Source organism: Cornus florida, unplaced genomic scaffold (genome assembly GCF_030987335.1).
Source record: "Cornus florida cultivar Cherokee Brave unplaced genomic scaffold, ASM3098733v1 CherokeeBrave_3.0.0_Hap2_Chr04, whole genome shotgun sequence".
Taxonomy (NCBI): Eukaryota; Viridiplantae; Streptophyta; class Magnoliopsida; order Cornales; family Cornaceae; genus Cornus; species Cornus florida.
In genome coordinates, this window is record NW_026775574.1 from 98308672 (window position 1) to 98326301 (window position 17630).

At 35.5% G+C, this 17630-nt stretch overlaps 1 protein-coding gene across 3 annotated transcripts in view; it reads right to left on the minus strand.

The window, feature by feature from the left end:
• Positions 1 to 17089, minus strand: part of LOC132304137 (uncharacterized) — a 52857-nt gene extending 35768 nt beyond the window's left edge. The window contains exons 1-17 of one of the 3 annotated variants that reach the window (XM_059801692.1): positions 16718 to 17089; positions 16417 to 16510; positions 14454 to 14548; positions 13822 to 14342; positions 13482 to 13692; positions 13045 to 13353; positions 11263 to 11416; positions 11029 to 11166; positions 10391 to 10472; positions 4999 to 5285; positions 4795 to 4908; positions 4437 to 4699; positions 2921 to 3166; positions 2357 to 2509; positions 1349 to 1471; positions 953 to 1195; positions 192 to 319 (exon numbers count right to left, since the gene is read on the minus strand). In XM_059801692.1, coding sequence (XP_059657675.1) covers positions 192 to 319; positions 953 to 1195; positions 1349 to 1471; positions 2357 to 2509; positions 2921 to 3166; positions 4437 to 4699; positions 4795 to 4908; positions 4999 to 5285; positions 10391 to 10472; positions 11029 to 11166; positions 11263 to 11416; positions 13045 to 13353; positions 13482 to 13692; positions 13822 to 14342; positions 14454 to 14548; positions 16417 to 16510; positions 16718 to 16894 — 3338 coding nt within the window. In that variant the 5' untranslated portion in view covers positions 16895 to 17089. Of the gene's footprint in view, positions 1 to 191; positions 320 to 952; positions 1196 to 1348; positions 1487 to 2356; positions 2510 to 2920; positions 3167 to 4436; positions 4700 to 4794; positions 4909 to 4998; positions 5286 to 10390; positions 10473 to 11028; positions 11167 to 11262; positions 11417 to 13044; positions 13354 to 13481; positions 13693 to 13821; positions 14343 to 14453; positions 14549 to 16416; positions 16511 to 16717 lie in introns of all 3 variants that reach the window. The other 2 variants (XM_059801691.1, XM_059801693.1) reach the window with 2 other exon arrangements.
• Positions 17090 to 17630: the final 541 nt, after the last annotated feature.

Below are 17630 nucleotides of genomic sequence, written 5' to 3' on the forward strand. Positions count from 1 at the left end.
GTATAAACATCTGAATAAACAACCAAAAGAACTGCTATGTTTATATAAAAGAATAAGAACAGACTGCTACAGTAGGGCACAAATAAAGAAAGTACTGCCTAACTGTCCCTTTAAATACTTTCTGAAGGAAATATACTGTAGAAGAAATATTGTAACAGAACTGATGAATGTAATGTCATCCTGTGGCTTACCTATCAACAAGGTCACTAAAAATCCATCTGACCGTAGCATCGGAGAAGAAAGAATAACCACTTTCTAGACGAACTCCATTCATGAGAGCAGAAGTAGGAATTGACAACAGAGACTCCATGCAGATCCACTGAATCAATCAGAAGAGATAAAAGTTAGAACCTTTAGATGATTATAATGCATCGTCAGCAGCTAGATATTGGGGCCACTGCTTAGTGCAATGGTAAAATGTCAGGATGTCAAGGGTGAGTAAAAGTTTCAACCAGAGAGCAGTCCCTTTGTGCAAAGCTTCCAAAGTTAGGTCTCTTTCCTTTTTCCACTCCTATCACCCCTTATAGATGTGACAAGCACCCTAATGGCCATAATCAAAAACAATATGTAAAAGTAACTTACTAGTTGATGGCTGCATGAGACTGAAGGCAAGCAATAGTATAAGTCCAAAATAACTTTGATGCACTAGGAAATAGAAGAGGTCAATTGAAGAAGAAAATAGGTACAAATTTTGTTCACAACAAATAAGAGAATAACACAAATGATAAATACATACCATCAGTCCCACAGAAAAAAAAAAAAAAAAGAAAGATATAGATACCGCCATGATAGACCACTTTATCATAGTGTTTCTAATTATCAAATGCTTTGGCAAAAAGTTTGGAAATGCCAAATCATTAAACTCTGCGTGAATACATGCATAAGTAGAGAAGAACCAGCAAATATACATACACAAAGGGGAAACTAAAAGTAATCAGGAAATGTTAATTACCTTCCAATTAATCAAAATTGCCCTTCGACTTCGCACCAGTTTTCCAACTGCAATTAGATTATTGATGTTTTGAAGAAAAGTTATAACCAAGGAATCCAGCAAAGGTCTGCTCTCTGCAACTGGTGTTGATGGTTTATCATTTTCCATAAGAAGATTCAAGGAAAAGGAAGAGAACGTGGACGCAAGGGCTTTTGAAACATAAGCTAATGCTTCATACGACGCTAGAAAGATTTCAGCTTCAGTCTATACTGGGCCAATTAAAACAATTAGTGAAAGAAGCTAAAATCCACTAACAAATTTAAAGTGGAAGACCATTAAGAATTCTGATTCAAATTAAGAATTATGATACAAAATTTCAAACGTCTACAAGAATAAAATCATACATTTAAACAATACCTCTGAATCATATTTTGAAGATGAAACAATCTTCCAGAAGAATTGCCACAGAAAATTGAAAGCAAAATTCAGCAGAACATCACTTCTAAACTTTGAACACCACAATGAGATGGACGCGACAACCTTCACAGATGTTATCTATCCATAAGGAAGAAAGATGAAAATTACAAAGCTAGTGAATTTAAGTATAAGCAATAGTAACCCGGTGCGTGATGACCAATGGGAAAGAAAATTCGTAAAAGGACGAACAATCTCATTGTTACAGGACTGCATATCACAATGTTGAAATTGGAAAGGGAGTGATAAATTTGTCAACTTTAATCCATAGGGGCCACTCTGATTAAAGTAACAACAATTCCTAAAATTTGATCCCAATAACAAAGCACCTAAGAATTAACAAACAAAATCAGTTACAGGATATTAGAAACCTTGTAGCAACAAAGTTAAAATTTGCAAAAACATGGAACAATATTATAAAAATTTACAACGCAGTATAGAAAACAAGAGACCGTCAAAAGTAAATTCTGTATTGCTTCAGATAGTCGACCATAAAACAATTTTCCAGTAAGATCAAGTATTAGTAGTTAGTTTATCAAAAAGTAAATAAGTGAATAGTAGTCTTCCATCATCAGCAGAATGGATCACGAAACTGTGGCAGCACCATATGGCCAAGAAAACCATTCCTTTAGTTTCACCCAGGATGCACCATATATGATATAATCAGGTTTTTTTTTTTTTTTTTTTTTTTGGCCGGGTTGCAGGAATGATACCCCCACTCATAGATTTAATTAACTAAAAAATAACTCATTGAGAACTATGCACAAAAATATACATAATTTACTAAGGAATCAGATTTTTTTTTTTTTAAAGATTACTGAAATACTAAGGATCAGATTTATTAAACAAGGACACCAAAAAGTGGAAAGAGCCATACAGCTTGAAGCACAGCAGTAGTACTAAGGATCAGATTTATTAAACAAGGACACCAAAAAGTGGAAAGAGCCATACAGCTTGAAGCACAGCAGTAGTGGTGGACGACGACAATCGACGCTGACTTGGGCCTCCAAGCTTTCCTCTAATGGAACATGGCAGAAATGTGTCATCCACCATATTGGACCAGAAAATTAAACTAGAAGATCTCGCAAATGAGATGAGTTCCTCCTGAACACAGACAAAAATCATACACAGAACCGTGAAAACAAGTAATACAAAACCTTGGTACATAGATACTAGATGCTGTTTGATAAACTGAGTCAGCACTTAAAACCTAGACGCATTAAATGATTTTGCATTGAAGTGTCACTTAAAAAAAAAAAAAATTAAGATTCACTTAGAAACTTATGAGTCAAATTTTTAAGTGAATAGAACTATCACTGAATACATTTAATGAGAATCTGTGTAAAGTTTTTATTGAATTAAACAAAAAAATTGAAGTTTACTTATCGCTGAATTTGCAAATTTATTACTCGAATAAAATTTAACTCTCAAAATTTTCAGCGATTAATTATCAATTTTATCAAACAGCACAAAGGGAAAGAAAACTGAGAGAGCTTAGCACCCGATGCTCTGTACCAATATAGAAAATAATAATTCGGTAAAATTCTCCACAACTACGGAAGCTTCTGCAGAACTCAAATGATCCACTATCTCAGGCAATCCAAGTTCCAATCTGGTTCTTCGTTTTATACCACAGACAGCCATTCGCTCTTGAATTATTTGAAGTTCTTGAATTAAACTCAAGACAAGGATGAGAAACCTCACAGGTACCCACTCCAAATGCTTGGTTCGTTTGCCATCAACACCATGATTTTTAATGAACTACAAAAACAAATTTAATCAAGTATCAAAACCTCTTGAAGACAGAAATGGCAAACCGATACCAATACCTAATTCTTTAAAAATATAGTAATCTGCCTGTAAATAGCAAAAAGAAGAATCTTAAGTGGAAAAACTGTTTAATACTGTCAAAACGCAAAATCATTTAACTTGACAAAGGAGGCCCCTGAGCAATACACAGTCACACAGCAATCAGATCCCGAGCATTACATAATCACATAAAGAGAATAACTAAAGAAACCTTGTTGTGCAGATGCCAAAGAAACAAAGGAAAACACTTGAGAGGAAGAGAGAAGACACAGGACAGAATGCCAAAACTTATGTGATTTGTGATGTTACTAATTATGTGCCAATGACTATCAAAGAGTTTCAGCCATGAAGGGCATAAATTGGTGTCTAAGAAAATTACAGCAATTCCTTGAATAGATTCAAGAAACCAAATCGAATATACTAACAATGTGGATCAATGTGGTATGAGGAATGGAGATTGGTGCGTGGTATGGTGCTTACCCCAAAATCACAAATGTTGGACTATTTATGTGTCTCTCATATTCATTGCTCAAGTAAAAGATTGAAGTTCAAAAAGTAGGTTTAAATCCAACAATTGAATTTGTGCATTTCAATGGAAGATGATACATGCAACATATTTTCTAAAATATACATGATATTATTCATCATTAGAAGCATATTTGACATAACTGAAACATGCAATAGATGACTCTTATTGGACATGACTGTACAGTAAAATCATGAGACCACCCACATTCAACAGTTTAAGAGAATCAACACGAGACACAAAGTACACTTTTTTGTCTGCTTGTACTATAATAACAATGTTAGTACAAGTAAAGCATTATAGAGCTGTGTTCAACAAAAGGTGAAATTGAGCTGCTAAATTTCAACCATCAGCATCTGTTCAAAGACTAAGACTTGAAAACAATTAAAGAATACAACATCAGATGAGGTGCAAGCAGCACAAATTATAAGTTTTACTTTCTCGACAAAATTGAAACAATAATATTCTGCTCCTGTCATGTGAAGCAAGTCAAACTGACACACTCACCTAGTGGCATTCAAATTCTCCTGGCCGTGGCACATTAAACAACAAGAATCAGATATCATTACTAAGATCTGATGTTAATTTGAGTAACAATTTAAATCACTGACAATCCCGAGAACAAGTGACAGAAAAGTGTATGCTTAGAAAAACAAAATAAAACATTCAAAATCAGCAGACATAAAGAAGGCAAACCGTCAATATAGGATCTATATGATGTTCCCCCTTGATAACAAGGAATAGAACTCTTGCCCATCTTTCTGCCTCAAATGCCCAAGCATCCAAGTCTTCGTCATCAAAAGTACCAGAACCACTGAGTGAATGATCATGACTTGTAAAATTTCTAGGGAAATCACATATATTCTTCAAAAGTTGCACCTTAGGACAACAGAAATTAGATAGACGGTGCTTCTCACCACACGCCAAAAGCCATTTGTGTACTTTTATTCTCAATGAACCTAGAGTGGAAACATATAGAAAGAAAGAAATATCAGAAGAAAAGGTGGAATCCAAGAGTAATTATGCAGTAGCAAGTCAAATATATTTCACATACCACCATAATCAGTAAACTCCCGCGGCAGAATCGAAATAAAGTGCAGAAGAATCTCAAGAGATAACTCAGATGCACATATTACTGAAGCAGCAGCCTCCAGCACTTTCTCACAAACTGATTCTCATACAATAAAAGTTTCAGGATCACCATGCTATGGCAAATTTACAGATTGCCGAGTAAATAACCACAGTAATAATTAGATACCTCGAAGACGATAATTAGAATTGAAATGTCGTTTGCTGGTCTCAATAACATATCTCAAATCCTCCACTAAATCTGTTTTTGCACTGTGAGAAGAACTTCCTGGATCAGATTCTACTTGGACCATATCAGGGAAAGCACCTTTACAGCATTCCACTTCATTGCCATTGTCAGTTTGAACCCCACAAGCAGCTGAAGCAATGCATTCTGCAAAGCACATCAATCCAGCTCGCCCAAAAGATTGTTGTTTAGCAACAGATGCTAGATTGTTCAAAAATGCTATACGTTTCCTGTAAATATGAAATAACTTGTTGCATATATCAACTACTTCCTAGGGCCCTTGCAATTTTTCCTACACAGAGTACCAACTGATTCAATAGAAGGGAAGAACAGCCCTCCAAAAATACTACCTCTAAGAAGGACCTATAGTGAATTAGGCCATGTGATGACACTAGTCATCCAAATTCTGTACCACTCATGGACATCTATGCAGAAAATCAGCTCATGTGCTATAAACGTATACGGTGGATAAGAGGATTTTCAATAGCCAACAGATGAAACAAGTAAATATACAGGATTTTCAATAACCATGAGATGAAACAAGTAAATATACAATTATATTGTGATCCAACCGGTAGTTCAACTCTTGTGACAAAAGTCCCCTTAATGGCTTCCATTCATTCAGCAAAATCTAGCATGGGAATAAGAATGGTAAGAGATGGTCGCATGAGGCAAGAATTATTTAAGTTCTTTTTTTACTACCGTATACAGAGTGTGATTAGAGAATGAGAGGAAAAAGGATTTGATTAGGAAGGGTCTTACAATGGCAAGAAAGGAAGGTGCATGCGTATGTGTGCATGAGATCGGCCACAAAGTCTAATTAACACTTGGCAGCAAAACGTTGACGGCTGTGATGAACCATAAATGACTCAACATCAATTTAATAGCCACATACGTTCCACACTATGACAGATACAATCTCCAAGTGGGAACAAACAAAATGGAGGATTAAAAACAAGACAAACTAGCCTAATAGAGGAGGCCAGAACAGAAGAAATATAATATAGAAGAAAGAGAAGAGAAATATGTAAAAGGTTTGAAGGAGATGTATAAACACTCATTCACAACTCTCATATTTATATGCTAAAAAGAGCACATGTTAATATTACAATAAAGGAAACTAAATAAAATCATTGCATATTCTATGCCTAGACATATGTGTAAATAAAGTAAAATCCATGATTTGTGGCTATCATATCTCAGAAAATATGGTAAGTCACATCCCATGATTTGGGCTTATCAGATCTCGGCTAACACTCCCCCTCAAGTTGGTGCGTGGATGTCTGAGACGCCTAACTTGGACAATGCATCATTAAACACGGTCTTGCCAACACGTGCAAATCTGATTAGCAATGTTTTTCTGTCAAATGAAGTGCCGATCAACAAATCAAAGTGTCTCCTCAGACCATAAACATTCAACAATGTCTCCTCAGACCCAAAACAACCAACCATGTCTCCTCAGACCGTAAACAACCAACAATTTCTCCTCAGACCATTTCCCTTCATACACATGTTAAAAATATGTAGATAGAAGAATCAACAGTGTCTCCTCAAACCATTCCCCTTCATACATATGTTTAAATAATGTAGATAAAAGAATCAATAATGTCTCCTCAGACCATAAAAAAAACAACCACGTCTCAGACCATTTCTGAATGGCCAGATGGGGGATGTCTCCTTAGACCATTCTCAAATGGGTGGTGCCGAACTTGCAATGCCCTCATTGCAGTCAGACCACCCTGACTCCGATACCAAGAAGAAATATAATATAGAAGAAAGAGGAGTAATATGTAAAAGGTTTGAAAGAGATGTATAAACACTCATTCACAACTCTCATATTTATATACTAAAAAGAGCACATATTAATATTACAAAAAAGGAAACTAAATAAAATCATTGCATATTCTATGCCTAGACATATGCGTAAATAAAGTCAAATCCATGATTTGTGGCTATCATATCCCCGATAATATGGTAAGTCACATCCCATGATTTGCGCCTATCATATCTTGGCTAACAAGAACCAAGCAGTTGACCCACCAGATGGACTCAGAAATCAAAGGCCGAGTAGAATCCACACAAACAAAAAAGGGTCCAGACACAAGAGATCACCAACTGTGAGATTGTGGCATGAAATCCCAATTGCAAAGTTAGCAAGTGGAATAAATCCCATCTTATCACCAAAAGGAATAGATAAAATTTCATTTCCTAATTCTAATGAGAATATCATTTTCTTTAGAACGGAGCGGTCATTTCCTAATTCTAATGAGAATATCATTTTCTTTAGAAGGAATGCTCCCTTCTTGGCAACAAAACACCAACAGACAATTAGATTTCGAAGACATATAGACATGAGTACAAGGGCCATAAAGCTGAATAAAGTTTAGACATGAAGACCGCAACAACAAACCATGGGGAAAACCACAAAGCCATATAAATAAAGCAGTTAAATAAAGATACAAAAGACTGCAAGCTCGGTTTGATCTACAATGTGCCTGTTTCCACAAAGGAGAGTGAGATTCAAACCCAAAAGAGTTACGGTATAATAAAAGCTTCCTGCTTCTGCCTATCAATCCAAAACCCAAGTACCAGTACTTAACCCTAATCACACCCGAGGATTATTATTATAATAAACACACTATATACATGAAGAAAGTGTCCTTAAAATAATTCTTGCTTCAGGGCACTACTACCAAACCCATGTCAACCATCAGTTTGGGGTACCTAATTAATGCCTTTAAACTCTTAAGAGTGAAAAATATGATCAGTTCTTCCGTCACTTGAAGATTGAGTCCAGGGATTGCAACATGTTCAGACACATGGAAGTATAGTGGCATCACTAACCAAACGATTGCCACATGGTTTCACATCATTACATCTACTCAATCTCCCCGAAGGGAAGACTAACAAAGAAACATCCATCTCTTAAAACAACAAACTTGTGTAATTATGAGTGGACGAACCTTGAGAACATTTCAGAATACCACATTCCTCAAAGTGAGGCATTTATGAATAGCACCCTTACAGTTAAGGTTCAAAGCCTACTCCTGCTCAGAGGCATCTCCTGGGGGACTGTTCTACAGAAAGGTCCAGTGCTTGCCAACAACACGGCTTCGCGCAGTGATGTTGGCAGGGTCATTATAAGGTACTTGGACAGGTACCTATAATTGGGGGACAAGCTGAGGTGGTTCCTTAAATCTGGAATAGATGCTGGGTGGCATAGGACACCTAGAGATACTGAGAAAATCAGTGCTATAACAATCTAAGAAGCACATACACTTCTTATGAGGAGTGGTACCAATGTTGGACACCAAAACTTTTGGGACACTCCTAGTCATGAGTCTAACACGTTACACATCTCGGACATATCTATGAAAAAAGAAAGCTCGTAATTTTAAACATATAACTAACACTTTTTGGAAATCACCCACGTGTGAACAGGAAACTCAAATGTTGGATATCACTTTTTTTAGTATGAAAACAATATAATTACATGAGAAAAGGAAATTTAATATTTATAAATATTTATACAGAATTTGGCCATAATTAAAACATAGAAATAATATATAGAAAAATTCGAAAGGCATTCATCACATACATATCCACATTTACATACAAATCTATGGTGTGTCCTTACTAGCTCTTTATCCACAAGACAAGAGAGATCATTATTAAAATTTATGAGCCACAAACTTGATGCTGTTATATAATATTATATTTACTTATCATAAATTAATCTGTTGCATATAATATAATTTTTATATATGAACAAAACATATCTCTTTGTTGTTGTGTCATTACGGTGTCTGTATTCTACTTGATTCGCCGAATCAACATGCCTGTGTGGTGTCGTGACATGTGGCCTAGCTGTCCATGAAAGCAATACACAAGTGTGCCTAAATAGCCTAATTAAATATGAGCCAATAGCCAACAATTAATCCTCCTCACCCCATTAACAAACCACCATACCACCCAACACCCCCCCCCCCCCCCCCCCCCCCTCCTTTCTCTGTCTGTCTGTCTGTCTGTCTGTCTGTGTCTGCACCAAAGCACAAGTGGATATATGGTTCCTCTTATCAACATGTAAAGCTCCATACACAACACCCTAATTCACATTTAGCTATCTTATATTTCGCATGAAATGTGATCAGCAACTTACAGCTCCAGCCTCAGTACATTTTAAACCTGACTTTGAAGCTAGATAAAAAAAATAAAAACAAAAACAAAAAAAAAAAAAAAAAAAAAAAAAAAAACAAAAACAAAAACAAAAAAGAGCTAGCCCGGTGCAAGAGGCTCCCGCCACTGTGGGGTCTGGGGAAGGTTTGATCTACGCAGCCTTACCTCTGCATGCGGAGAGGCTGTTTTCTGTGTCAAACCCATGACCTCCAGTAACATGACAGTTGTGCCAAGAAGTTGCATAGACAACAAACGGCACATCATCTATACTCTGACCCTGATCAGAAGAAGCTAGCAGCACACTTGCAGAACCTGTTTACCCACAGCTGAGCAACCTAAGAAGCAGATGGTGAGACAAGAAGATGCCCAAAATAATGTGAATACAAAAGGCTACAACCAACTTAGGTTGTAATGCTGGAGGGGTTTTACTGCTAATTTATTTGCATATCTTCCTGTATCTTTCTTATTTGCGTTTATGTAGAATTCCCCATCTTCGTTTTTTTTTTCCCCCCTACATTCATTGTAATTCCAGTCAATATAAAAATAAATAAATAAATAATATATAAAATCCCCAATTTCCAAGCACTGTGGAATAGGTGGGCGAGGTGCTTAAAAAATGAACTCAAGGTGTAGTCGTCACGCTTCCCTCAAGTGACTCATTGCTGTGGGGGAGAATAAGATCAACCTTAATTAATGCCTTTATCACTGGCTTTATAGTCGATTCATCGAATTCCGCCAACTTTAATATTTTGATTTCAGTCTTCTAGGACTTGACCCACTTCCTTTCCTCTTTTTCATTTAAGTCTCCAAAGATCTTTTTGGGAAAAATTTAACCTAAGTCGCCCATTCTCGAAAGGCCTAATACAGCATCTTTACTCCCTTATTATCCTAGAAATTTTTTGCAATGTTACAATTACAAACTTTGTTATTCACAATTCTAATGCAAGAGAAACCAGGGATGAAGCCGATTTCTATCATGTATATACAAAATAGAGTAAAGATTTGCATTTTTCCTACTTGAAGACATGCAAAAAAATCCAGTAACCTGGTCTAAATAGATATATTCAAGCAAAGACATCGAATTTTCCTGAAGTCCCTTTTTCTTTGCGAAAAAACACAAAAGCTAAAAAGTTAACGCACTCAAAACATGCTAGTTTACCTTGGACTTAGGTCAGTAGTATAGTGGCATAAAAATTTGGTTGCACCTTGAATTGTCCTTGAAGAGTAAACTCCTTTTATTCCTAGAACAGGAAGATGTAGAAACATCTTAAAGAAAGAAGAAACATAAAACAGAGAGCAAGATACGAATTCACATTCTTGTAATTAATTGTTGAGAAGTTCAGGAAATAAATGTAATCAATATCTAAATAAAACAGTTTTCAGCAGACAAGCAAAAAGGTAGGGCCATAATGGGCAGCAAAAAAATTATTTCGGTCACCAGCTGTAGAAAGTATACATTCATTCCAATGTACCCCATGGCGAGCACTGATGCCAACTCTTATATCAGTATAATGAGTATAAAAAATTGCTTAATATAATGGTAAAAGCTTGGGTTACCAAGGGTGAGAAAGGGGATTGGACTATAAAGTTAGGTACTTGATAGAAATGATGGAAATTGTTAAGTATGTACTGAGTCCATGCATATTAATTAATTGGTAACAATTCCAGATAATGGCTTTTACGACATAAAAATCATTAATTATTTTCAACAGGAGAAAAAAAAATAAAATAAAATAAGGAACGAGTATTGTTTAAAATTGAAACTAATGCAGATAATCAACTAAACTAGGAACAAACCAAAATCTTTGTGGTGCACAGGATCATTCAACCCTTCTATAAGCGGACCAATCACAAACTCTTCAGGCACTAATTTTGCATTATTTCCATAGGTCTTCCATTCAATGCCCAAAAATGACTGCATAATCAAGCACCTTACTGCAACATAAACAAGACTAAACAATTATTCCATAGTTTATAGAAAACTAACTTCCATAATAAAATTAACTAGTTATACTAAGAAGTTCCAGTTACCTTGAGGATTATGGTGACAAAATCCCCGCTCCCACAAAACAGCTAACCAAATAAATATTCCTCCCAACATATCCATCTGATTTTGATAAAATTCCCCAGTAATAGAGTTCATGGAGTTATCATGTGGGAAAGATAAATGAAGCAACAAGGTTATCTGCGAAAAAAAACAAAAATTAAAAAATAAAAAAACAAAAAAGAGTATTTGCACTTTTCAGCATATAAAACAGAAGTTCTGCATTGCTGGTGATTGCACGGTGATTATGAAATTCGGGCCACAACACGACCCGAGCCCAAACAAAATTCGGGCAACAACATCACAACATATATAATTGAAGTTGCTCTTAATATTAGTAATACATGTTGAACCACTAACAGTGGTAATCATATCATCAATCTAAGGAAGCAACACAACACGACAATGAGGTGAATCACATAAAAACATTAGAGAATCATGAGGTTGGAGTTAAAGGCCAGGTAAAATTTAATTTCTCCAACCAAGCTCTAGGAGCTTCTTATGACCATAAATAGCACTACAAAGACGATAAATATTCACGTAGATGAGTTAAGCCAAGGAGAGAACACATATAAACTTCTTTGTAAAATCCCCACTCAAACTAGCAGTATTTAAATCCACTTGGAATAGAGAACAGCCATGAACAGAAGCAACAATAATCAGAGTGATTTCAAGTGAAGGTAACCAAATCTGTGATGAAAATGGTTGAGAGGTAACCAGCACGTCCATGGAAGCAATGAATGTGAGGAGCATAACATGACCTTCTCCGCTTCTTTAACATTCTCATTATAGAAACAAAGTGATGGGTGTGGGTTTCATGAAGTTCTTACTGTATAGTGGACTTCTGGGGACATGGTAGCTGTAATCATCATTCTGACTAAATGGTGGTTTTACTTTTTGAATAGCAGTTGCAGTTGCTATTGGATGGTCCCGTATTGTCCACACACAGGCTGAGGAAGTGACAATTTTGACGCAACCATGGAATGAGTTAAATTTATCATGCAGACACATTGCAAGGGTGAAAACAGTGCCTTGAGCTAGTCAGCCCTTAAGTTTAGCGAGATCTTCCTAGTTCATACCCAAATGCACCTTTCATAGATATGCCAATGAAATAATACTAGGATTTTAACCCCATAGTAGTATTTATTTGAATTTGAACATTTCCATGCCAATTTTCATGCTTACATGACCTCCTTTTCTCAAATGTGAAAAAATCTTAGAATCTTGGTACCTTATCCACACTCCTCTTTAATTGAATACCAGAGGTGAGGCCACTTACCCATATCCTATTCAGTGATAAGCACATAACATGTTACCTCACAAGTGGAAATCTCATCTTAATTGGGAGATGCAACTAGGGCAAACCAACTCAAACCAAACGCGGGTGTTAAAAAGTTTCAACCCAACCTCAAATCAGATTGTGCTTGGATAATCATGTTGGCCAACCCAAACTCAATTCGAACAAACAAATATTCTATTCATTACCATCAATATTATTCAGTGTACTATTATTAAGATTTAGCGACCCAAACCTAACCCTACCAGCCAAGCCTAACCCAAACCAAACCCAACCAACCTGAATTTATCTCAAGCTCAGTAAAATAAACTCAGGTTGGCTTATCAAGTTGGAGGCTGTTGTGGAACCTAAGTTGGGCCGAGGCTCATGGTGACACCAAAACCTGCTCAGCTCACCAAAGTTGCACCCTAAATCATAAGAGCAAATTCAAGAAAGATATTAAATGATATGTACAATAAAATTGATGACAAACCTGGCGATTCCATGCTGCTTCAACCAAGTGAGTACCATACTCTTCAAGCATTTCATAGAGAAGTAAGAATGCCCCCCATTTCTGCTGACTATTCAAAGAGGATTCAGCTGAATGGCATATTTTCCCTACGCCCAATGACTTGGCTTCTTTGTCAGCCCACATCTCCCTCTTTGTTATTAAAGGGGCTGAATCTTTCCCACTGGATATTGTTTCTGAAACACCATTATAGCATTGGCTTCCCTCATTTATGTGCAGTGCCATCTTTAGTATGTGTAACGAATGCTTCCTCACTAAGCCTTCCTTATCAACCTAGAAAGCCCCAGCAAAAGTCAAAAGGCAAACAAACCAACATAGATAAAAGCTTCTCAATACTTCTCAAGAGATACAATCATTATAAATCCAACACCATAAAGTATAGAAAGATAGTGCTCAAGTACCAAGCCTCTTTTAATTTCTTCCCAAAATTCCTTCTCTGCTCTTAGATCAAATCCGCCATCTCTTTCACCCATACCTACATCTTCACATCCACTGATGTAAGAGAAAAAAGATAAATGCAGAGATAACACACCATATGCATCTTTTCTCTCCAAAGGTCCCAAAGAAAACAGTATTCTGCAGCACTTCCATATTTCCGTAAATAAATGATTCCTGGGAAACCAAACAGATATCTCATGCTTATTATAGGGGGGGAAAAAACAAAAAAAAATGCTAACAGATGTGGTAATGGATTGACGCTACATAAAGACTGTCGCCATCATAACAATATTAGCCTTCTACCTGGAAAGAATATATGTCTGCCCATGAGTTGAGATTTCAAATGAGCAGTTCGAAACAAATGCTTTGAATATGGTTGGCAGGAGAAGGCCCATTGCAGCAGATCTGTGTTCTGAATCTTGTGAAAGCATTCTAATAGTCATATTACAAAGATCCCAAAGCAAATTTCCAGATATTGTTTCTGCAGAAGACCCGTTTACTAAAATAGATTCTGAGATGCTTCCTGCTGCATGTTGACTTAGTAGAGCAGCATTCAATATAGAGGTTAAAATATGGCATGATACACGCAATGGAAAAGATACAGATTTAGACAGCATGAACTCTTCATCCATGTCCAACTCATTTAGCTGGTCATCAAAACCCAGGGGGGCAGAATGCCTACTCCATTTGTAAATAGCCAAATCTTCACTATGAAGCATCCCCATTGATAAACCAACCAATCTCAGAAAAAAAGGCACCAATGTTACCTCCACAACCACCCAGGTGTTTGTTCCAATCACAACATCAAAGAATGATTCTACAATCTAAATCCAAAATCAGAAGCGAAGAGGGAAAATAAAATGTAAGCAACGACCATCACATATATGACACTGGATAACTTAGTACGAACACAATAATCTTGCCTTGGCATTTACCTCATTAAGTATTTCAAGATTATAATCATGTACCAACTTCATCAGTGGAATAAAAAATTTCCAAATAAACAATTGCAAAGCACCAGTGTTAGCCCCTGTAGAGAAAATTCCTTAAATAAAATTAGATAAACTCTATGCTTAGCACAACAAGTATAATATTGTTGACCTTAAAACTTAACAATCAATAGCTTTTTTTCCCAATAGAAACCAATGGTCAATAGACTTGAACAAAACAACAATAGATAAATGGGATGATATATATATATATATATATAAGAAAAACACAGTGTTTTATTAGCTACAATATCATCACTGCCCTTGGCCTCAAGCTTCAATAGAGGTTTTCTTGCAAAGATTGTTGCTACACTCCCGACCAGTTTCTTGAAACTTACAATTCTCACCAAACCACATGTATTGATCTACCTCCCAAGTCGAAAGAATCCCCTCAGGGTCCTATTTGGATAAGTGATCATTGGACTGGAAACTCAACCAACATATTTGAACTAGTAACCAATTCCACTAAAGTTTAGCCTCCATACCACCCTCCAAAATCTTCTCTTAATCTCGTCCTTGATCATCCATGCATTCACATATCATCCTCCAAGGTACATTCTTTATTATTTATTGGAGTCCATGCCCTTTTCATGCTTCATTACTGCAGTCAATTCTTCAAAAGCTGAGTGAAAATAATTTATTTGTCACTCCGGGAATTACATCTGTTGTTTCTACACCTTTTTTTTTTTTGGTGAGTTATGCACTACATGTCATCTTTACCCTAGTCCAAAAAATAAAATAAAATATTCCGTACATTCCAAATACATTCTATAATCATAAAGTTGTAAGCAAATTTTTGGCCGTTAAGAAAATGCAACAAACTCAACCTGTCAAAAGAATATATACCTTAAGTTAATGTTTACAACTGAATAGTTCCTTTTTAATATAATAATCATAATGTTTGCTCTAAATTTGAATGCATATTGAGTACCTTTTATGGGATTTGACGATTGCTTATGTGTAGTTTGAAACTCAAGTCATCACTGACTTAATTTTGAATAATTAAGTACTTAATGAAGTGAGTGTGTTTGATAACACAACAAAAATGAGGTGAAGCTTTAGGCGAGGGCTACTTCACTTATTACTGAACACAAAAAAATTCAAAAATGTATTAAGAAAAAAAAAAAAAAAAAAAAAAAAAGGTCTCAATTTGTAACTATTACTTAAAATTCAGCTCTAAACTTTTTTGGCGCTTGATTTTCAGTTTTATCAAATAACACCTTGTCCTTCATGTAATGTTTGATCACTATTTTTGTGATGCTCAATCCCATAGTCCTTTTTTCTGTCTTGGTCCTTCCTGTTTGAACTTGCAACTGCCTCTTCTTCTCAATATCATCTCCATTGTTAAATTTTTTGCTTTTTAATTGTTATGGTTTCTTTGAAGCTAAATATATATTACTATTGTTTTTATTTCAATTCACAACGTGATTATGTCTGATATATTGATTTTCTATTAAGAAGTCTGTGTGTAAATTCTATTTAGAGTCCATTCTAATAGGACTATTTGTATACCTCAAAATTCATTATATTCCAGTTAATAATCACTTCTCCACAACGCACAACTAAATTCAAGTCATTCTAGTGAGGTTCAAAAATTGTCTCTGAATTAAAGATGGAAGGAAATTTTAATTCATTCTTGTTTCAATTACATTGAACATGTTGCTAAAGATATGGTTGCTTAATTCACAAACACAAATGTTTCCGTGGTGGAATTAACCTCTTTTATTAAAACTTAAAAATTAGAGATGACTCTTTTGCACCAAAATCAGAAAGAAAATGAGCTTCCCATTTTTAATTCACGGACCTGAACAACAGGGTAAAGCATTTGGGTCATAAAACAGGTTACATCTATGGACATAAATCAGAAAGAATAGCAGCTTCCCGAATTCAAGCAAATACCATAACTCACCAGATTTCTTTAGAAGGCAGCAGAATGCAGCCACAATCGACCCAATATAATTAGAATCCTCCGAATCCAACTTTCCACTCTCCTTCATAATATCCTATCCAAAACAGTAAAACCCAATTCAGTATAAACTCAGAAAGATTAAGTATATATTAAAGTTTAATGATTTTTCATTATCTAGGACCCAGACCAAAAAAAAAAAAATCAATTAAGCCTAATACAGAAAGAAGTATTTTAGCTATACTAGCAACCAAACAGGTTATTGATGATTTCAGAAAATGAGTTTTTAAGGAAATGGTAGTACCTTTGTGAGATTAGGGAAAGCATTGAAGAGCAAAGATAGAACAGAGGATGGAGATAAGCTTGTTGAAGCTATGACGCAGTCTATCATCGCCGGAATAGCCGCCGGAGGAACTTGCCGGAAGCTGTTCAACAGTGAAGTGATGAGAGAGACTATTGAATCGGTTTCTATATCGGCCATCTTGCCCCCCACAGAGAAAGAGAGTGACGGGGTTTGATTCTCAGTGGTCTGTTATAAACCCTGGAACAAAAAGGGGTTTGTCAAGCTGAAGTGGTATACACTTTGCACTGGTGTCCTCCTTTTTCTCTTTTTTCTTTTTTCTTTTTTCTTTTTCTTTTTTTAAGATTATTTTCAGTTGAAAAGAAAATAAAGTATAATATTAGTTACGAGAGCAACAGAAAATAGAAGAGAGCAAGCAGAGAGTGAAGAGTAGAAAACAGAGGAAAAGAAAATAAAGGAAAGAAGAAATAAATGGAAAATGAAATTATTTTAGAGATTTACCATAACATTTTTTTATAGATTTTGTTTTTTATAAAAAAAAATTTGGTATTAAAAAAAAAATTACTAAAAATATTAGCCCTTTTTCTTTCATTTTCTCTCATCAACTCATCAAGTTTAAAATTTATTCCTTCAAATCCTTCTATTCTCTTTCTTTTTCTTTCAAAATTTTATACCAAACACACAAAAAAAAATTTAAAAATAATTATATCCCTTTGTTTTCTTTATCTTCCTTTCATTTTTTCCCAACCAATTTGGGCTTTAGATTGCTTCATTTTGTCCCAGTGATGAACCCTTCCAATTTCGAGCCATCACTCTTAAATTACCCAAGCTACTGCATCTCAATAGACTCTATTATGTGTGACATAAATTCAAGTATTTTTATATTTAATAGTCCAAATTAAAAAGCTAAATTTGT